The sequence below is a fragment of the Mustela nivalis genome, assembly GCF_964662115.1.
Source record: "Mustela nivalis genome assembly, chromosome: 12".
NCBI lineage: Eukaryota > Metazoa > Chordata > Mammalia > Carnivora > Mustelidae > Mustela > Mustela nivalis.
Genome location: NC_139031.1, coordinates 48,752,649 through 48,774,790, shown reverse-complemented (window position 1 = coordinate 48,774,790; position 22,142 = coordinate 48,752,649). Strand labels below are relative to the sequence as shown.

The 22,142-nt window shown below is 33.5% G+C and overlaps 1 protein-coding gene across 9 annotated transcripts in view; it reads left to right on the top strand.

Moving 5' to 3' along the window:
- Positions 1-22,142, top strand: part of PALS2 (protein associated with LIN7 2, MAGUK p55 family member) — a 114,548-nt gene that overhangs the window by 68,509 nt on the left and 23,897 nt on the right. For 6 of the 9 annotated variants that reach the window (XM_082693728.1, XM_082693721.1, XM_082693722.1 and 3 more), the window contains 5 exons: positions 13,964-14,005; positions 15,494-15,625; positions 17,419-17,518; positions 17,860-17,928; positions 19,485-19,646. In XM_082693728.1, the coding sequence (XP_082549854.1) occupies positions 13,964-14,005; positions 15,494-15,625; positions 17,419-17,518; positions 17,860-17,928; positions 19,485-19,646 (505 nt within the window). The remainder of the gene's footprint in view (positions 1-13,963; positions 14,006-15,493; positions 15,626-17,418; positions 17,519-17,859; positions 17,929-19,484; positions 19,647-22,142) is intronic. The other 3 variants (XM_082693727.1, XM_082693729.1, XM_082693726.1) reach the window with 1 other exon arrangement.

Genomic DNA, 22,142 nt, shown 5'->3' with positions numbered 1-22,142 from the left:
TAAACATAGAGGTGCCTATATTCTTTGCATTGATGTTTTTGTATTCTTTGGGTAAATATCCAGTAGTGCAATTGCTGTATCATAGAGTAGTTCTATTTTTAACTTTTTGAGAAACTGCCATACTGTTTTCCACAGTGGATACACCAGTTTGCGTTCCTACCAACGGTGCAAGAGGATTCCTTTTTTTCCCACATCCTCATCAACACTTGTTACTTGTGTTTTTGATTTTAGCTGTTCTGACAGATGTAAGGTGCTATTTCATTATAGTTTTGATTTGCATTTCCCTGATGATGAATGATATAGAGGATTTTTTCATGTGTCTTCTGCTGATCTCTATGTTTTCTTTGGAGAAACGTCTGTTCATTTTTTTAAATTGGATTATTTGGTTTTGGGGTGCCGAGTTTTGTAAGTTCTTTATGTAGTTTGAATACTAACCCTTTATTGGATATGCTATTTGCAGAATATCTTCTCACATTCCGTAGGTTGCCTTTTAGTTGTGTTGATGGTTTCCTTTGCTGTGCAGAAGCTTTTTATTTTGATGGAGTCCCAATAGTTTGCTTTTGTTTTCCTTGCCTTAGGGAACCTATCTAGAAAAAAGTTGTTATGACCAGTGTCATGTGCTCTTTTCTAGGATGTTTATGGTTTCCTGTCTCACATTTAGGTCTTTAATCCATTTTAAGTTTATTTTTTGTGTACGGTATAAGAAAGTGGTCCAGTTTTCCCAACACCATTTGTTGAAGAGACTGTCTTTTTCCTGTTGGATAGTCTTCCTGGTTTGTTAAAGATTAATAGACCACATAATTGTGGATTTCTTTCAGGATTTTCTATCCTGTCCTATTTATCTCTGCATCTGTTTTTGTGCCAGTACCATACCGCTTTGATTACTACACCTTTGTAATATATCATGAAGTCTGGAATTGTGATACATTCAGCTTTGCTTTCCTCTTTCAAGATAAATTTGCCTATTCAGGGTCTTTTATGGTTCCATAAAAATTTTTGGATTGATTGTTTTAGCTCTGTGAAAAGTACTGGTGGTATTTTGATAGGGATCGCTTTAAATGTGTAGATTGCTTTGGGTAGTATCGATATTTTGACAATGTTTGTTCTTCCAAGATGGGATAGGGAGGGAGACAAACCGCAAGAGACTCTTAATGTCACAAAACAAACTGAGGGTGGCTGGGGGGAGGGAGGTAGGGAGAAGGTAGTGGGGTTATGGACATTGGGGAGGGTATGTGATATGGTGAGTTCTGTGAAGTGTGTAAACCTGGCGATTCACAGACCTGTACCCCAGGGGCTAATAATACATTATATGTTTATAAAAAATAAAAAAATAATAACAATGTTTGTTCTTCCAATTCATGAGCATGGAATGTCTTTCTATTTCTTTATATCATCCTTAATTTCTTTCATCATTGTTTTATGGTTTTCAGAATTCTCTGGCTTGGTTTATTCCTAGGTATCTTATTAATTTTGGTGCAGTTGTACATGGAATTGTTCTCTTAATTTCTCTTTCTGTTGCTTCATTATTGGTGTGTAGAACTGCAGCAGATTTATGTAGGTTGATTTTGTATCCTGTGACTCTTCTGAATTTGTTAATCAGTTCCTGCAGGTTTTTGTTGGAGTCTTTTGGATTTTCTTTATGTAGTATCATGTCATCTGCAGAGTGAAAGTTTGACTTCTTCCTTGGTGATTTAAAACCTTTTATTTCTTTTTGTTGTCCGATTGCTATGGGTAGGTTTTCCAGTACTATGTTGAATAAAGGTGCTGAGTTTTGTTCCTGACCCTAGGGGAAATCCTTATTTTGATCCTTGTTTTGTTCCTGACCCTATGGGAAGGGCTCTCAGTTTGTCTCCAATGAAAATTATATTAGCTGTGGTTTTTCATTAATGGCCTTTTATTTTGTTGAGGTATGTTCCTTCCAAACCTGTTTTGTTGAGGATTTTTATCATGAATTGATGTTATGCTTGATTGTTTTTTTCAGTGTCTGTTGAAATGTTCATGTGGCTCTTATCCTTTCTTATTGATACAATGTGTCATGTTGACTGATTTGTGAATGTTGAACTATATTTGCAGCCCAGGAATAAATCTCACTTGGTCGGGGTGTATAATTTTACTAATGTATTGTTAGGTTTGATTTGCTAGTATTTTGATGAGAATATTTGCATTTATGTTCATGAGAGATCTTTTCTCTTTTTGTGATGTCTAATTTTGGTGTCAGGGAAATGCTGGCATTATAGAATGAATTTGGAAGTTTTCCTTCCTTTTCACTTTTTTGGAATAGTTTGAGAAGAATAGATACTAACTCTTTTTTCAGTGTTTGGCAGAATTTGCTTGTGAAACCATCTGGTCTTGGACTTTTGTTTGTTGGGAGTTTTTTAATTATTGATTCAGTTTTGTTGCTATTTCTTCCTGCTTCAGTTTTGGTCAGTTAATATGTTTCTAGGAATTAATCCACTTCTGAGTTGTTCAGTTTGTCAGCATGTAATTTTTCTTAATATTCTCTTGTAATTATATTTTTTGGAGGTTTATTGTTATTTCTTCTCTTTCATTTTGATTTTATTTGGTTTCTTTCTCAATAAGTCTGACTGGGGGGCTATCAGTTTTATTGACTTTTGTTTTGCTTTGTTTTGTTTTGTTTTGTTTTGTTTTTAAGAGCTAGCTCCTCACTTCATTGATTTAGTGATTTTATTAGTTTCTCTATCATTTATTTTTGCTCTAATCATTATTTTCTTCCTTTTTCTGGTTTTAGGTTTTGTTTGTTGTTCTTTTTCTAGTTCCTTTAGCTGTAAGGATTTGAGGGTTTTTTCCTTGAGGTAGGCCTATATTGCTCTAAACTTACCTCTTTGAAATGCTTTTGCTGCATCCTAAAGGTTTTGTACATTATAATTTCATTTTTATTTGTTTCCATGTATTTTTAAATTTCTTTGATTTCCTGGTTGATCTATTCATTGTATCACATTATTTAACCTCTGTGTATTTATAGTCTTTCCAGGTTTTTTCTTCTGGTTGACTTCTGGTTTTATAATGGTATAGTCAGAAAAGATGTATGGTAGACTTTGATCTTTTTGAATTTGTTGAGGCTTGTTTTGTGGTCTAATATGTGATTGGTTCTGGTGAATATTCCCTGTACACTTGAATAGAATGTGTATTGTGGTATTTTAGGAATTTTAGAAAATTTAGGAATTTTCTGAATATATCTGTTAAATCCATCTGGTCCATTGTGTCTCAAAGCCACTGTTTCTTGTTGAGTTTCTGTTTTCAGATGAGCCTTCCATTGATGTAAGTGGGGTGTTAAAGGCCCCTACTATTATTGTATTACTATCAATTACTTCCTTTATGTTTGTTATTAACTTTTTTATGTATTTGGGACCTCCCATGTTGGGTGAATAAATACTTCATATTGTTTTATCTTTATGTTGAATTTTCTCTCTTGTATCACTATATTGTGCCTTTCTTTGTCTCTTGTTATAATTTTTGTTTTAAAGTCTTTTGTCCAACATAAATATTGCTACTGTGACTTTCTTCTGACATCTATTTGCATGATAAATGTTTCTCTAGCCCCTCAGTTTCAATTGGCAGGTGTTTTTATGTCTAAAATAACTCTTATAGGCAACATTTAGATGGGTTTTGTTTCTTTATCCATTCTGTCACCATATATCTTTTGATTGGAGTATTTAGGCCTTTTGCATGTTAAGTAATTTATTGATAGATATTATTTATTGCCATTTTATGGTTGTTTCTGAACATTTTCTCTGATGCTTTCTTGTCTTTCTGTCTTTCATGGTTTGCTGGTTGTCTTGATATATTTGGATTTCTTTCTCTTTATTCTTTGTATATTTAGTAGTGGTTTTTGATTTGTGGTTACTCTTAGGTTTGTATAGAATATCTGCATATAGCAGTCTATATTAAATTCATAATTGTTTATGTTTGAATCCATTCTTTACTTTTCTCCTACCCATGTTTTAGGTATATAGTGTCATAATTTGCATCTTTCTATTTTGTGAGTTCCTTGACTGGTTTTTCACAGAAATAGTCATTTTTATTGCTTTTGTGTTTTCTACCTTGATACTGTCATTTTTGGTCTTTCCACTCAAAAAATTCCCTTTAATTTTTCTTGCAGGGTAGGTTTGGTGGTCACGAACTCCTTTAGTTTTTGTTTGTCTGGGAAAATCTATCTCTCCTTCTATTCTGAATTATAGCCTTGCTGCAGGTTTTTCCCATTCAGCACTTTGAATATATCATGACACTCCTTTCTGGCTTGGAAGGTTTCTACTGAAAAATTCGCTGATAGCCTTGTGGGGTTTCCTTCATATGTAACTATCTTCTTTGGTCCCATTGCTCTTTATATTTTTTCTTTATCACTTTATTTTTCCATTTTAATTACAGTGTGTCTTCTTGTGGATCTGCTTTGGTTGATTTTGTTGGGGTTCTCTGTGCCTTCTAGATCTGGATATCTGTTTCTTTTCCTGGACTAGAGAAGTTTTCAGCTATTATTTCTCCTGATAAATTCTCTGCCCCCTTTTCTCTCCTTCTTCTGGGATTCCTATAATATGAATATTACTACATTGATGGAGTCACTGAGTTCCCTAAGTCTATTCTCATTTTGCATAATTCTTTTCTCTTTTTGTTCAGCATAATTACTTTCCATTACTCTGTCTCTAGGTCATTAATTCATTCCTTTTTTTCTTCTGCCTGCTTTTCATTCCATCAGGCATGTTTTTTACTTTGTTTATTGAGTCCTTTATCTCTATCTCTTATCTTTTTTTGAAAATTTTATTCATTTATTTGACAGAGAGAGAGAGACCACAAGGAGGCAGAGAGGCAGGCAGAGAGAGAGGGAGAAGCAGGCTCCCTGCCAAGCAGAGAGCCCAATGCGGAGCTCGATCCCAGGACCCTGAGACCATGACCTGAGCCGAAGGCAGAGGCTTAACCCACTGAGCCACCCAGGCGCCCCTACTCTGTCCCTATCTTAATGATCTCACTGATGTCCTCCACTCTCTCCTCAAGTCCATTGAGTATGCTTGTGATCATTGATTAAAATTCTTTATCAAGCACATTACTTAAATCTGTTTCACTTAGCTCTCCTGCTATGGCTTTGTCTTGTTCTTTCATTTGATACGGATTCCTCTGTCTTCTCATTTTGTGCCTGTTTCTCTGTGTTAGGAAAGTTAACTACATCTTTTATTCTTTGAGGGTAATGCCTTTATAAAGAAGAGGGCCTGTAGAATCCCGCAGTGCAGTGTCCCCTGTTCCCCAGCTCCAAGAAAAGAATCATGAAAGAAAAGGTATTCGAAATTAGACATTTCACATCACTATTACCTCTAAGACCTCCTGTATTTCTCAAGTAGCACATTTTCATTTGGACTTGAATAGATTGGAAAAGTAGAACTTAAGATTTTTTTAAAATTATGTGTTAGCTGTGATAATTAGGAAGATTTTTCCCCCCTGTGGTGTAAACCAGAATTCATACCAGTTTACCAAGGCTATCATGAACTTTTACAGGCAAGGTATTTTCATAATACTGATATGTTACATGTTAGCACTTTGGCTCAAATTCCTTTCTAGATTCTGCACCCAGTGAACTGGTCTGAATAGCATAAGATGCTAGGATCTTTAGCCCTCTCAGGCTTAAATATATTCCCATCCCATGCCTTCTCAAATTCTTTAATTTAGCCTTTAGAACTGGGAGTAAAGATTTAAATGGGCTAGGAGAGGTCATCTAAGCCTGAGACAGTTCTTAGGCCTATCATAAAAAAAGAAAAGAGATTATAACATGAAGACTTCCAAAGGTGAGTCAAAACATGTCTAAATTGGGTTATTTTTTAATATGAGGAAATTATTACTGATTACTTTGGAATAACAGGTCTAAACAATGCTTGTCCTGGACAAGCTATGGTCATTTTCCTAGGAGAAGCTGTGGGGAGGCAAGGGCATTTAACCTCTTCAGCTTTTTCACTGGAAGCTCTATCATATAGTCCTAGTGTGCCTATCTTAACTCCCTCTGGACTGCTAGGAGAGCAGAAGGGAGCCAGGAGCTCTCCCTGCCAGGTGGTGTTTCTCAAAACATGATCAGTAGATATTTTTATCGGAATAATTTGAAGTGCTTATTAAAAATCAAAATTTTTCATGAGATATAAGAATCTATCATTTTAAATTAGAGACCAACGTAAATTAGAAGTTGTAGCTAATTCTGAGGTTTCTCAACTTACATAATGGTTTAGTTTCCAAAGGCTGTTCATAATTCCATTTGTTCATTAAGGTCAAACTTCTCATCTTTAAGGCCACCATGATGTAGATACCAAAAATATTTTAAGAAAAGAAATTACAGTTCCTTATGCATTTGAACATTCTTAACAAAATAATAGCAAATGAAATTTAATAATATATAAAAGGAATAACAGAACATGTTCAAGTTGAATTTTTCCCGTGGGTGCTAGGGTGGTTTCATATTGGAAATAAGTGTGAAACCAAACTCATTAACAGATTTAAAAAGAGAAACCTCAGTAAAGAATTTGATGAAATTCAATCCATAGTTATGATTTTAAAAAAGATTAATAAATCAAGAACAGAGGGAGACTCCTTATGCTTATGTAAAAATAAAAACTAAAACTAAAGACAACATTATCCTGAATAGTTGAATATTAGAATCATTCTCTTTAATATCAGGAACTGGACCCTCAGGTAGTCTGCCTAAGACTTAAGTACAACCCCACTCCCCCAGAAAGCCTCATTTCCATTCCAACAAGATCAAAACACCTATCATAAACTGAGAGAAACTTGCCAAACTTCAGGCGTAATTGTGCATTGGTTAAAAAAAAAAAAAAAAAAAAAACTGCCCTGAGAATGGTACATAGAGTAACAGATGATCCAACAAATATCTGTTATAGTAAGTGATAAAAATTTTCAGTTCTCCTTAAAGAAACTAAGAATAAGCAGTATCTCTGACATTAAAGAGGTAAGTATATTTGCAAACTAGGAATGGTTATCTACTTACTTTAACAATCCTAAGCTCAGATGTCTCTGGCAGCAAACACTTTTACCATTACCAGCCATGCTGGGACACAGTCCCTGACAGAAATGCACCCTGGCTTCTTAGACCAACTTGGTACTGAGAAGCTTAAGGACACTGGCAGAAGCTGAATGGAAAAGCACCACTTGCTCCTGGGGAGAAGGGTGATCTTGTTCAGGGTTTTGATGAGGCCTCCAATAATTAGGCAAATAATTGACTAGATTTATTTTTTAAATAATAAAACTTCAATAATTTTGACTGCTTAAAAAATTTTGTTTATGGCAAATATATAGAATGATGAAATATAGAAACCTATCATTTAAATTCTGAGGACCTTGGACTCTGCTGCTTTTTAATTATTGCCTATACACAATATACAGTTAGTTAAGCCAAAGAAGCCACAATATAAAGTTTAAAAGAAGAGTTAATAAAGTCCTTGCCTAGTTACAAAAAGTAAGAACTAGAGAAGGATGTTTAGTAACACCATTGCAATTTAGTATCTTACTGAAGGTTTCATAAGCACAAAAAGACAAATTATTGAAGCAAAAAGTTCAGAAAGGAGAAAATAAAATTTACTATTTTCAAATTATATTTTTAGCATAAAATGTACCCAAAACTATAATAGAAATGAGTTTAGCAAGCTATTTGAAACTAAGATTAATATACAGAAGTCAGTTGCATTTCTGTATGTCATCAACAAACATCAAGATATATAAGCAAGACAAACATCATTTACAGTAGAGTCAGAGAATGTCACATTTATGTTTAGAAATAAATCTAACAAAAAGATTCGAGTCCTCTACAAACACACACACACACACACACACACACTTATACACACTCTGATGAAGATCCTAATGGATACATCATGTTCATGGAGAAGACAATATTGTGGTGTCCCGTTTTCCTCAAATTGATTTTTAGATTCAACAAAATTCCAGTAAGATTTTTCATAGTATTTGATAGGATGAATATCTCACAGTATTGAAAAACAGAAATATAGTAATGGGGCATTCCTAATTTGTAGGAATTAAGATACCATCATGGAATTGGCATAAGAGCAGATAGAATGATTAAAGGAATAGAGAGTTCAGAAAGAGAGCTAACACATGTACTGTTTTGATAAGATGACATATCTTTCATGGAGAAGAGGAGAGACTATTCAATGAAACTGGTTATTAATGGGGTTAACATGAAGTTGTGTTTCTGTTTCTCTTCACATATACAAATCAAGTTAACAAATGAAGAGATATTAAAAATGACTGTGGATTACCATTTATAACATTCAATTGGCAGAAAGTGTACATGTGACTTTAAGGTATCTCTTTTACACTGCTGGTGGCAGTGTAAATTGATATAACCACATGGGGTGGTGGGCGGAGTTTAGCATTATCAGAGTTGAATGTTCACGTATACTGGAGTCATTTCCTAGAGCAGTTCATAGGTATGTACAGCTAGAAATATGTTAACAAGCATGTAAATTCCAAAAGATTGTATGCTATGATGTGATATAATTTTTTACGTTTAAAAAATCTAAATGCATACTTTTAAAGAATGCATATAACTGCACAGTGAAACTATACTAAAGGATACCAAAGAGTTAATGAATACATTGTTCAGGGTAAGGGTTACCTTAGCTGGGGAAGTCAGGGTGATGGAATGGAATGAGAGCAGGAGGACCACTTAAGGTTCTAGCCTCTGTTTTGGGTACAAGTTTATAGCTGTTTATCACATTTTTAAAAGGAATAAAATAAAAATAGGCTTTGCATGAACCAGTGACTTAGTGTGATATAAATTAAGAATTATTATTATTAGTATAATTCTGAATAGTTTAATAGTTTTTTAAAATAAACTCTTTGACAGAAACTTAAATTTGTGGGTCACAGATGGATGTTTACCAAATAGGAGTATGAATTGCCCCTCAAAGCTTTTTTAAACAAATATATTCTAGACTCCCTGCTGATTGAAAATGTGTGTGTGACTGCATTTAATTGAGTAGGCTGAATTCATATACTTTGAAAATCTTTAGAAGAATAACATCCTTTCTTAATCATCTCTGCTATTGTCACAGTGAACTTCATATCAACTATGATCACTGCATTCACCACGTTGTCACTTGCTCCAATTGCAAATTTGAATAGACCTGAAAATATGTGTTGAGACTGAGGGTGCATAAAGAACACTTGCACTATGTTCAGACAACATATTTCCAAATTTCGAACCACCTTCTGATTTAACATAAAGGTTATGGTAGGGCTATTTCTAAAGCCATTTCATCCATTTGATTTCTTTTCTCTTACTAATTATTATCCTTTAATAGGCCCAGCATAGTCCATTGTAATATTTTATTTTTTCAGTACTTCTAAAAAATTTTTTTCTAAGATTTTATTTATTTGTCAGAGAGAGGGAGAGAGAGCGAGCACAGGCAGACAGAATGGCAGGCAGAGAAAGAGGGAGAAGCAGGCTTCCTGCCGAGCAAGGAGCCTGATGTGGGACTCGATCCCAGGACTCTGGGATCATGACCTGAGCCGAAGGCAGCTGCCCAACCAACTGAGCCACCCAGGCGTCCCAGTACTTGTAAAATTTTTATATTTACTTTTAAAAAATACTCTTGAGAAAAAGCTTATATAAATAGCATACATTTAAAGTGTACCATTTGATAAATGTAGATATATGTACCTGTGAAACTAACAACATAATCAAGACAACATATATATCTAGCACCTCCAGAATTTTCTTTGTATCCATTTATAATTCTTCCTTCCTTCTCCCTCCCCCCGTCCTGCATTCCAGGCAAGCACTCCTCTGCTTTCTGTCACTATAGTTTAGTTTACATTTTCCTTATTTTTATATAAATGGAAGCATACAACATGAATCACCTTTGCTGTTTTTTTCTTTTGTTTTGTTTTGTTTTAATCTGTCTTCTTTCAGCATAATTCTTTTAGGATTTATCCATCTTTTTATGTGTATCAGTAGTTGATTCCTTTGTGTTGATGAGTAGTATTTCATTGCTTGGCTATACCATAGTTTGTTTATCCATTAACTGGCTGATGAACATTTTTGTTATTTCCACTTTGGGGCTATTATAAATAAAGATGCTGTGGACATTTACATGTAAGTCCCTTGGGTGAATACCTAGGAACTGAAGGATTGGGTCATGGTAGGTATATGTTGAACTTTCAGAGAAGTGGCTGAACTATTTGCAGAAATGGTTTTACCAGTGTACTTTCACCCCAGCATTTTGAGAGTTTCAATTACTGTACATCTTCACCAAAATTTGGTATGGTCAGTCCTTACAATTTTAGATACTTATATAGGTATGTAGTGATAACTCAATATAATATTAATTTGCATTTCCCTGATGACTACTTGAGTATCTTTTCTTGTGTTTATTTGTGTGTGTGCGTGTGTGTGTTTAAGTCTGTTTTGGTGATTGTCTTAAAATCGTAACAGTTTTTTATTAAGATTTTTCTTAATTTAGGTTTGAGAGTTCTTTACATATTTTGAATACAACTACTTTTTTTTTTTTTAAGATTTTATTTATTTATTTGACAGAGATCACGAGTAGGCAGAGAGAGAGAGAGAGGGAAGCAGGCTCGCTGCTGAACAGAGAGCCCAATGTAGGACTCGATCCTAGGACTCTGGGATCATGACCTGACCCTAAGGCAGAGACAAACTCACTGAGCCACCCAGGCGCCCCTGAATACAACTACTTTGTCAGAATTATGATTTGTAAGGATTTCCTCACAGTGAAAACGCTTGTCTTTTCATTCTGTTAACTGTGTAATACAAAGAGCAGAAGTTCTTAATTTTGATGAAGTCCAATTTTTCCATGTTTATCTTTTACAAATCATGCTTGTATTGTTCTGTGTAAAATATTGTTGCATAACCTAAGGTCATAAAATTTTTTTTTGATATTTTTTCTGAAAGTTGTATAGTTTTATGCTTTATATCTAGCAATAGGATCCATTTAGTGTATGAGTTTTTGTATAAGTTTAAGATATGGACAAATGGGGGTTGGCATATAGATAAACAATTTTCCAGCCCCATTTGTTGAAAAGACTATTTCTTTCATCAAATTTGGAAACATTTTGACTATTACCTCTTCAGATTATTTTTCTGTTCCCATTTCTTCTCTCCTTTGGTGACATCATTTTTGCATATATTAGGCTTCTTGAAATTGTCCCATTTTTCAGTGATTCTCTTCATTTAAATCCTAATACTTCCCTGTTTTTTATCTTAGTTTTTATTGCTGCTTATCTTCAAGTTTATTTTCTTCAATGTCTAATCTGTTGTCACTTCTGGTGTACTTTTTCCATCTTACTTTGGTTTTCATCTCTAGAAATCTAAATTGAGTCTTCCTTTTCTTTTTTTTTTTTATCTGCCATGTTTCTACCTAACATGCCTAGTCCTTCCTCTAGCTTCTTGAACCTAAGAATACAATATGTAAAGTTAAAATAACTATTTTAATGTCCTTCTCTGCTAATTTGATTATGTTTATCATTTCTGGATCATTCTTAATTGATTTTTCTCCACACTGTAAATTATATTATTTTTGATTGGTTGTTAGACATGAATTTTACCTTGTTGAAGCTGGATATTTTTGTTTCCTCAGAAAAATTTTAAACTTTGTTCTAGGATACTTCAGTTACTTGGGAACACTTTGATCCTTTGAGATCTTGTTTTTTAAGCTTTTTTAGGTAGAGCCAGGGCAGGATTAAGTCTGGGACATAATCCTTCCACCTACTCAGTGCCTCATGAATTATGAGATTTTTCCACTCACCTTGATGAGAAAAGAAATTATTCCTGACCCTGTATGACTTGCTGATATTGCTTCTTATCATGCAGGTTCTTTACCTGACTTTGAGTAGTTTTGTTATATCCATTCACTGATCAGTACTGTCCTGAAGACTGGAGGGAGTGTTCTGCAGTTCTTGAGTATGCAACCCTTTCCTCACTGATTACTCTGTTCTGTACACTGCAGCCACCGTGATCTCCCAGGTCGCCCAGCTCATCTCCTCAACTTGGAGACCACACAGGTTCCACTGAGATTCTTCCTTTCTGAGCTGCAATCTGGGAACTTTCTCTGTGCAGTTAGCAGGGGCAACTGAGTAGTTCATCTTGTTTGTTTCCATTTTTTAGGGATCACTGACTTCATTGCTTGATGTCTTAAAAAAACGTTTTGTCAAATTTTGTCCAATATTTTAGTTGTTTCAGGTTGCAGAGTCCTTTATTGGTTCATCTTATTCAGAAGTATGAGTCATTTTATCTTATTTTTATTACCATGAGAATTTAATTTTTAAATAGGTGAATCATTCCAATGGTTCAAAATTCAAGAAATATAAATAGGTATTCAATTGAAATCTCTCTCATAATCCACTACAAGCCTAGTCCTCACTCCCCGTAAGAAACCATGCTATTAGTTTATCTTTCTATTATTCATGTGCAAGTGAGTAAAAATTACATATTATTCCTGTTCTACCTCCTTTTCAATGAAAAGGTTACATATATATATATACACTACTTGGTTTTTTTCACTTCACCATGTATCTGTTGGATGTTTCCTTATTGGTACATAGACTACTTCTTGACACACATCTCCACCTCCCCACCCTTTTTAATAGCTGCATAGTATTATATCATGTAGGGTTATCATCATTTATTTAACCAGTTCCCTATTATTAAACAATTAGGTTGCTTTCGATCTTCTGCTACTAGGACTAATTTAGTAGTTAATAGTCCTGTACATAAGACATTTTGCATATGCCTGAGCAGCATTGCTGCTTACTACATTCCCAGAGGTGGATTATTAGGTGAGAAGATTTTTACATTTGTAATTTAATAGCTATTGTCTAATTGTTCTCCCAAGGGATTGAGCCAGATCCTCCACTAACCTGTTAGGAAAGTGCCTATTGGCATAGAGTCTTATCCATAGAATTTTACCAAATATTTGGATTTCTGCTAATCTGGCAGGAAGAAAATGTTGTTATAATATAGTTTTAATTCATATTTCTGTTCTGAGTGACATTGAACATTTCTTATGCTTAAAAGCCATTTGTACTTCCCATTCTCTGTTCCCTCTACTTTAGATTGTCAGTTTTTCAGGTTTTTTTTTAGTGATAAGAATATGAGATTGAATATTTTAGTAGTGTTTAATAACTTCTTAATAATGAATTGTTAACATCCATAGCCTATTAGTAAAACCTTTTACAATATACTTAATAAAATAAAATATAATTATACTAAATTTGATCAGAACTCTAATGACTTTCACATCATTACAAAATCTTCAGATCAGAGGTTGGGTTAAATAGGGGTGCCTGGTTGGCTCAGTGGGTTAAAGATTGGGTTAATTGATTTTTCAGACAGATTTTTTAAAGTGAGTAAAACCAGACTAATCTGAGTTTTTGAGCATGAGAATAATGTTCTAAAAGTAGTTTCATACGTGAAATAATAAAAATTGTTCCCTCTAGAAATGTTTTACATTTGAGAGATGTGTTTTGTTCCACAAATAATGACATTTCCAAAACAATTTGATAGGAGTAGGGGAATAATTACTTAAAATTTAGACTACCTCAAAAAATCTGGATTTATGGCTACAAAATATATGTTGTCCCACAGATAAGAATGATAAATGCATTCCTGGTTAGAGGACAGGATGCTCTTATTATTCATTTGGTGCGGCTTTCTTGAGAAGTAAGAGTATCCAAGTATTTTTTTTAAAACTTTGCATACCCGTCCTTTTTCCCTGCCTCATCACAAACATTTCGACCTTTTTGCTTCTATCATTTTTAATTTTCAGGTGCTATATCCTATGAATAATTAATGAGGGGAATAGTTACTTTACCAAATGAGTGAAGTAATAAAATGGGCCAGTAATTTGTTTATGTTTTGTTAATTTATTATCAATTTAAAAGTCTGGCTTTATTTATGCAATGAAAAATATATTTTTAGAGTTGCATCAGTATGGAGAGGCATCCAGCACACGTCCGTCAGGTATGATGTCATTCCAGGACATTCTTTGATACTCTGCTTTTCCGTCTTATCAGCCAACTAAATTTACCTTAATTAAATAATAATTTGGGTTTTCTTTTTCCATTACCAAAACATTGAGCTGCATGCCATTTTCAAGTTAGCCAGTTGTCACATTTTAGCAATCTTAATATTGTTTGTATGCTTGCTTTTTAGATGTTTCTAAATTTTTATATTAAAAAAAATTGGCTTACTGATGTTTTAAATAATATTTAGCCTTTCCAAAGTTATTGAAAATGTTCTGAATGCTTTCTACCAAAATCATCTAATTGTAAATAACTAAAATTTTGTCACATGTTCCCAAATTAGTTACTTTTAAATTATTAAATTTATTTTAATATGCATCCATCACATTATGTTTTACCACACTAATAATGTAATGTATCTGCTGTGTTACTTGAATATCTTCTTGGTTACATTTATAGAAGTATGATATCAATGTTATTTTGACTAATTTTGTGCTTTTCTGCTTGTTAAAGTTCACCTGCTGATTAATCTATGCCAAGTCAGTTCTTCAGTGGACATAGTTTGTATTTTTATAAATATGCATGAAAAAGCTTTTTTAAGAAAGTAATCTGAACTTGCCATCAAATACTGAAAATGCTTAACTTATTAGAATTTACATTGAAGTGAATAAGCAGAATATTCCAGTTATTGGATCCAGTTATTGGATCAGTTATTGGAGATAACCAATGGTGGTAACTTACTGGCATACTTTTATTAATAAAACATATTTAAAAGGAGTTTTTATAGTTTAGTGACTTTAAATTGAGAAATAGTTTCAAGGTCTTTTCAGTGTTGTTCTTGTAGTTAATTTAATGTTAGTTATTTAGATCAAAGCAAGATAATTTCAGAAAAGTATTTTCTATACAAATTTTGGTCAGTGTAAATCTATGATTATAAAACATATGTTACCAGTGATGAAAATTAGGTGGTTTTTTTTTTTTTTTTTTTTTTGAGCTACTAAGTATATTTCAGGTCTGACTTCAGCATCAATTTTCATTGTTTAATTTTGATTTCTGGGCTCTTTCAAAAAACAACCCCCCCCCCCAAAGTCCTGTTATATCTGAAATATATGCCTTAAATCAGCTGCATATATTGTTGCTGGGTATTAATCAGAAAGTGTCATTTAATTGAACAAAACTTATGCAGAGTTAGAAAATCATGTGAAAAGATGGGGAGAAAATATAAGAATGGTGGAGTAAAATGATTATCAAACTGTTGGTTTAAGATTAGACATTAATGTAGAAACAAAGTTTTAATTGTAGTACTAATATTTTCTTTTCTGATGCCAAATTATGCATAATAATTGATTTTTATTTGAGTGGGACAAGGTCCTTATTTGAAGTACTAAATAAATTCTCAATTATAATTAACAACTTGAAAAAGATTTTAAAAATCTAGTGACAAATGATACATCCATACTACTTTAAATTGTGCTATGTGTTTTAGGTATTTGTGAAATGTCATTTTGATTATAATCCATACAATGATAATCTGATACCCTGCAAAGAAGCAGGACTGAAGTTTTCAAAAGGAGAAATTCTTCAAATTGTAAACAGAGAAGATCCAAACTGGTGGCAGGTTAGTATGCTTCTCATAATTTCCACAACTGCTTTTTTGTTTTCAATCTTAGATCTAGTCGATATTATTCAAGAAGAAGGTATTAGCATTTGTTCCAATGGTTTTTTCCTACCTGGACAGCTCCAGCTTCATGGCTGCTAATTTTGTGGACAGAAAAGATCAAATTGAGAGGGACTTTGTGAGTAGCTGTTAATAAATGCAGAATTAACTAGTCTGTGGAGATACTCCATTGGTTTAGGATAGTTTAGAATAGTTGGTTCTTCCACATGAGTGATTGTAATAAAATATAGTATTGGTCAAGAACAACTTGGGGTCATCCCTTCTCAGTGTTTATAGTTTTAACTAGAAGTCTTTTACTATGTGTGTAGTAGTGTCTTTCTCTCTTGTCTCCTCTCCCTCTATATACATTTATGGCAAAGAACCCAAATTTCTTAAGCTCTTAAATTTGTTTCTCTACCTCTCCTCAGTTACTTAGAAATGAAAGTTTAGCTTATGATTAGTGTTAGTTGGTCTTGGATTAAAATATGCGTATATGGAAAGGGATTTTGTTATCACCATATTTTCCCCCACTTCATTTTCTAAAGATCTCTGCGATCATGTTTTTTCTTTCCCCTACTTTAGCTTTTAGAAATCTCTAGCAGCAGAATTAAGTCTGATTTTGTAATTGTTTACACTGTCCAATACCAACAGTATTCAGAGCTGGAGAAACTGACAAGTCAGAAAGTCTAAAATTCCCTAAACCATCAGAACAAGTGATTAAAAAGGAAGGTGTATGAGGAAAGGACCCAGGACCTAGCACTCTAAACTCTAAATTAAATGGAGATACTAGTAACTCACATTAGCTCTGTTAAGTTATATTGGTTGACTTCTAAGGGGGAATGAATAACAAGAGTGAAAATAGTCTTACTAATGTGTCCTTAAATTTAAATGAAGACATTATTATGTATAAGTGCATTATTCAGTGAGAGAACTAAAACGTAGGTAAGTTTAAAAGAATCCATGAGATCTAGACGTTTCCACTGAATTTCTAAGAACTCTCTTCAAAAAACTCTTTGTTTTCTTTATTGAACTTTTCCAGGAAATCTTTCTTTTCTTCCCCTTTCTATGAATGTTGTCTCTTCGTTCTGCCCTCTCCTCCTGTCACCATTATTTCAGTCTCTTCTTGCATTTGGTGATCTGTTACTTTAATTCTGTTTTTTAGGATTTTAATGGCTAAAAATGATAACCAGATTTTTCAGTGCTAGTTGTTAATATAAAAAACCCTACCCTTGTGGGATAAGTCTCTAGCACACAGTTCTTTAGTCACTATTTTAAAGTAGCACTTTTTTGGATTTCAAAACTTAGTTTCTTGACAGTAGATGTAGTTTTACCTATTTTAAACTTAGGATATTAAGATTATATCTCTCTAGTAAGATTAAGGTTGATAGTAAGTACCTTACTAAGTGTGCTAATGAAATGTTCTTTTAACACATAAAATAGTATTTATCCTTTCTGTTCTTGGACTAACTTAACATTATGAATAAAAAGTTGCAGTAATTTAAAGATCCTCTATACCTTTGCATTTTAGTCCCAAAATTTTGATACCAGATTACAGAGTGATTAGGTGTCAGTTGATTCCTTTAAATGCTAAAGTGTTTAAATATCTTAACTGACAATGCCATGGATTTAAATCTTAAGGTCAGTTTTGAAGAGCTAATGTGTTATATTTTTACTGACTATTGATTGTCCTCCTTATTAGAATATGGTCTTAAATTTTGGTCACTGAGATATGCAATTCATTGATTTGATTCTAGGCTAGCCATGTAAAAGAGGGAGGAAGCGCTGGTCTCATTCCAAGCCAGTTCCTGGAAGAGAAGAGAAAGGCATTTGTGAGAAGAGACTGGGACAATTCAGGTGAGGAGCTCAACACAGAGTGTAACAAGTAGTCCTTTGTGGTGACCTTTCTTTTCCTCTTTCATCCGAATCAGCAAAAGAATTTATTTAAAATATATTTGAAATTAATCCATCCCATCTACTTTATTGTATCTCTCTCAAAAGTAAACTTTTTGATCCCTGTGTGCCACCTGCTGGTATATAGTATCACAATTTAGTGGCTCAACTCACTTCTGCCCCCTTCTGCTTTGTAGGACACAACATTGGAAAGGTAATTCTCCCACCCCTATAGAATACCACAGGGCAGTTTTATCATATTCTGACATACTGTTTTAAGTTATATTTCTCTTGTGACCCTTCAGGACCTTTTTGTGGAACCATAAGTAGCAAAAAAAAGAAAAAGATGATGTATCTCACAACCAGAAATGCAGGTACGTTTTAAATACTTTCTGAATGGTCCAAATGAGATAGCTTTATATCTTTAATTAATGTGGCATAAACTCCAAATATATAATTTTAAATGAAAGTAATTCAGATTACTACCCGATTGTAAGGGGCTGTCACTTGAGCACATGGTGCAATATAATATAAAGATTGTTTTAATTTTTACATTATACATACTCACACTGTTACCAAGGTGTTTTCTTTGTGAGTATAGTTCACAGTAAAATGGATTGGTTAGGATTTATTCTTGTATTAATGAAGGAACAAACTTATTAAAACTATTTATTCAGAGAACTTTGATGGTAATTTATGTATCATTTCTTAAGAAATGCCTTTAGGAAGATACTAATAGAGTTATGATTAAGGGCAACTATATTCTGCCTTAACATTGTCCATGATACTTTTGGGAAAATAGTACTGGACCAAAAAGATCTTAGCCTGATCTAGTAGGATACTCTCTTAAATCTTTTAGATGTAAAGAAAGGTAAGTATGACAGCTACCATAGTTATTCTTTTCAGTCCTAGAGGCTGATAGGCATGAAATGCAGCTCTTTGAATGAGAAGGCCTTCTGAAAGGAATTGACAATTTTAAAGTACTTTCTAGACTTCAGAGCTGCCTCTCTACCGGTTATAAACTAAATAGCACACTATAAGGGAAATAATACATAATAATAATAATGATAATGATAATAAGAAAATAGACTCTCCCTTAATATTGGTTTAATCTTCTGTGGAGAAATTATGCAAAGAAGGAGTTGCTGTTAAGATAATAATCTAAGGAAGAAGTGTTATTACTGCAGATTAAGAGTTATAACCCTAATAACAGGTAATGTACTATTTCAAATCCACTTTGTCCTTATTATTCATTAAATATATGTCCTTACAGCTTTTTTGCAAAATAGAGAACTTGCAATTTTCTCATTGACCAAGATTTAATTTTGGAATGTGTTTTGACTGATAATAGTTTGGCTCCAACATTTTATACATAAATTCATAATCTTAAAATGTAATTATCAGTATATTTGCATGTATTTTATTTAATCGTACTGGTATTTGCTGAGTCAACACACAGGATGTTTTCATTTATATGATTGGAAGGGCATACTCATTCTGTGGGACTTACTTAAGCAGCCACACTAAGTATACTGACATCTTTTATGTCTGATACACCCTAGTTGGCTGAATAAATTACTTAAGGTAATTTGCAGTTTGATTATATATATTAAAGGAACTACTTCTACTGAGAATTGATAAAAAAGCCTAGATAGATGGATAGAATGTATGATAAAGATAAAGCACAGGCATTTTTCTTGCTTAGACAAATTTTTAAGAGCAAATGGATAGAGGCAGATGTTTAAATCAAGATAAAAAATAGTTTCTTGAACTTACCAAATTTATAAAAACGAATCTATAGTAAGTTAGTACAATTCAAGGGATATTTACCTGTCAGACAACCAAGCTCTTACTGAACAGAATTGCAGAGGTTTTTCATCCATCTAAAAATAACTGAGTATCACGATTCTCCATTTCCTTTTACATTTAGAATTTGATCGTCATGAAATCCAGATATATGAGGAAGTAGCCAAAATGCCTCCTTTCCAGAGAAAGACATTAGTATTGATAGGAGCCCAAGGTGTGGGACGAAGAAGCTTGAAAAACAGGTTCATAGTGTTGAATCCCACTAGATTTGGAACCACAGTGCCATGTAAGTTTTCTCTTTTTGCTGTTTAATTTGGCCTCAAAGAGTAGGGTAGGGCAGATTATTATTTTTAATCCCAAATAATTTTTTATTATGCCAGTGGAAACGAACAAGTAGAAGATACTGAAAAACTCAGTGACTCTACAGCTGTCTTGAACTAGTGCTATAGCTCTGTTGGCTTGCTGCCCAGTGGCAGTTGCTTCTCCAAACTCTTTCATACAGAAATGCTAGTTAAATGAAAGTGTTAGGAGTTATGGCAAAATCAGCATTAACTTTGTATTTTCTTGTATAACTGATGTTTATCTGAAAAATTTTGTTGTTGTTGTTGTTGTTTTTACTCATTTTAGTGTAAAGAGAAGAGGGAAACCTGGATCCTCACACACCCCCTCCCACCACCGCCTGCCATCCAGTGTGGCCATCCCTTTGTGAATTTTGTGCATTCTCACTTGTACCTCTATCCTGCAAGGTCATTAACCTGATTTTTGATAGCACATCAACAGCAATTCATCTTCCTGATCAGGCAGCATTAATTAAAGTCACAAAGGTTGACATATAAAATAAAAATAATACTGATGAGAAGTATAAAATTAAATAAGCCAAACATTCATTTTATAATCTTTGCATTCTTTCCCTATTGGCATATTGGCATATTCCCAATATTGGGAAAATTAAGTAATGATGTCAGAAGTGTGCTTGATAAGAATAGAACCACATCAAGGAGTTAGATGATGTCATAGACTTTTTATAAGGACCAGTATACATTTGTCTTTGTTTTAGAAATATGTGGGAATTTACATACTCTCTCCCCTGAACAATGCAGGAGACAAGCCAGCATTGTCTTTATAATCTCTTTCTGTGCCTCAATTGCTGACCAAGCCCCCTTTGGATTAACTGTATTTCTTTAGGTATATTCATGCCATTAAGCTGTTCTGAGTTCTTAGCCTAATGTCATTCCATCTCTTTTAGATGAATTTTAGAGTTTCTCTGCTTTCATCTAGTATGGTTTGAGGTTTAACGTTCAGTGAGTAATCTTATTGCTGAAATTCTTACGGATTTGTTAGGGGAGTAATAACCATGTGCTATTTGTAATCCCTTCAATGTAAGGCCTTGGATTCCATTGTAGGCACTGTAAGTCACTAAATTCAGACAAATACTGGTTAAATAGCTAAGAAAATAAAAACTTCACTGTGACCAAAGTATTTCAAAGTATTTTGTATCTCATCTTTATCTAGTTAATACATGTACAGTACTTTAATCAAGGAGTTCTTAAAGATATGTAATAGAAAAATTAACTGCCTATATTGCTGTACCCCACCTGCTTACCAGAAACATTTGCTTTTTCATATTTGTTCCTGTTTATTTTAGAAGTCTTCCATATTTCTTAATAATGTCATCCTTCTGCAATTTCTTGCTTTATCCAGTGTAAGCTTGTCTGTTGACTTCCTGACTCTCTTCCCAATATAAAAATGTTTAGTTTTAGTTCATTGAATTTTATTTCCTTGAACAGCATCTTTCTCTCCTCCATCCAGCAATTGATGGAGTTCCTTTTCTTCCTGTCTTTAAACCAAAGAGTTGTCCAGTAAGTCATGTTTATTTTCTTGGAGATCTCTGTCTCAGAGCCATAGATCTTCCTGCTTCAGTGAGGACCAGCTGCTTTCCATTCTGGCTACCCCACTGTTAACATGGGCCTATTTCCCTTTGTTCTCCTGGGTTGACAGTAACTTGTTATGCTGGAATGTATCCTCTTGTAACTTCATAAGAAATAGTATATGAGATATACTTTATTTATCTTTGTATTTGAAGATATGTATTTTGTCATATATTTGATTGTTTAACCAAGAATAGAAATTCAAGATAGTAAAACTTAAAAGATGTTATTCTTAAATCCAGTTCTGTTGAGGTCAGTGCCTTTGTAATCTTTGTTCTTTCACAGGTGACCTTATTTTTCTTTCACAGACATTCAGGATCTTTTGTTTGTTTCATTTGTTGTTTTTCAGTATTTTGAAATGTAATAATGATGTGCCTTCCTGTTCATCTTCTTTAATTCCTTGTGCTGTTGATCAGTGGGCTCTTCAGACTAGAGATTCATGTCCCTCAATTCTGGAAAATTATTATTTCTTGAATGATTTCTCTATGTTCTGTCTGTTTACTTTTTCTAGAATCTCTTTTGGCTGAATGTTGAGCATCCTGGAATCATCTCCTCAGTGTCTTTCTCTATCAGTCATGTTGTCTCTCCCTTTATCTTTTTATTTTACTCTTTAAAAGATTACCTTGAGTTCTTTATTTTCTCTTCCATCAGTGTTTTATCATGAGTAATCTTATTTTTCATTTTAGGATTTTCTGTTTATTGAGAGCTGTATCTTAGGTATCTCTAAGAATAGTAAATAGTGTATTCTTTTTTTAGGTTTTCATCTATAGCTGAATTACCTTTGTTTTCCTCTGGATTACTTTTTCTGTTTATGGTATGATTGTGTGTGTTTTCCCTTTTATGCTAGAGGATTT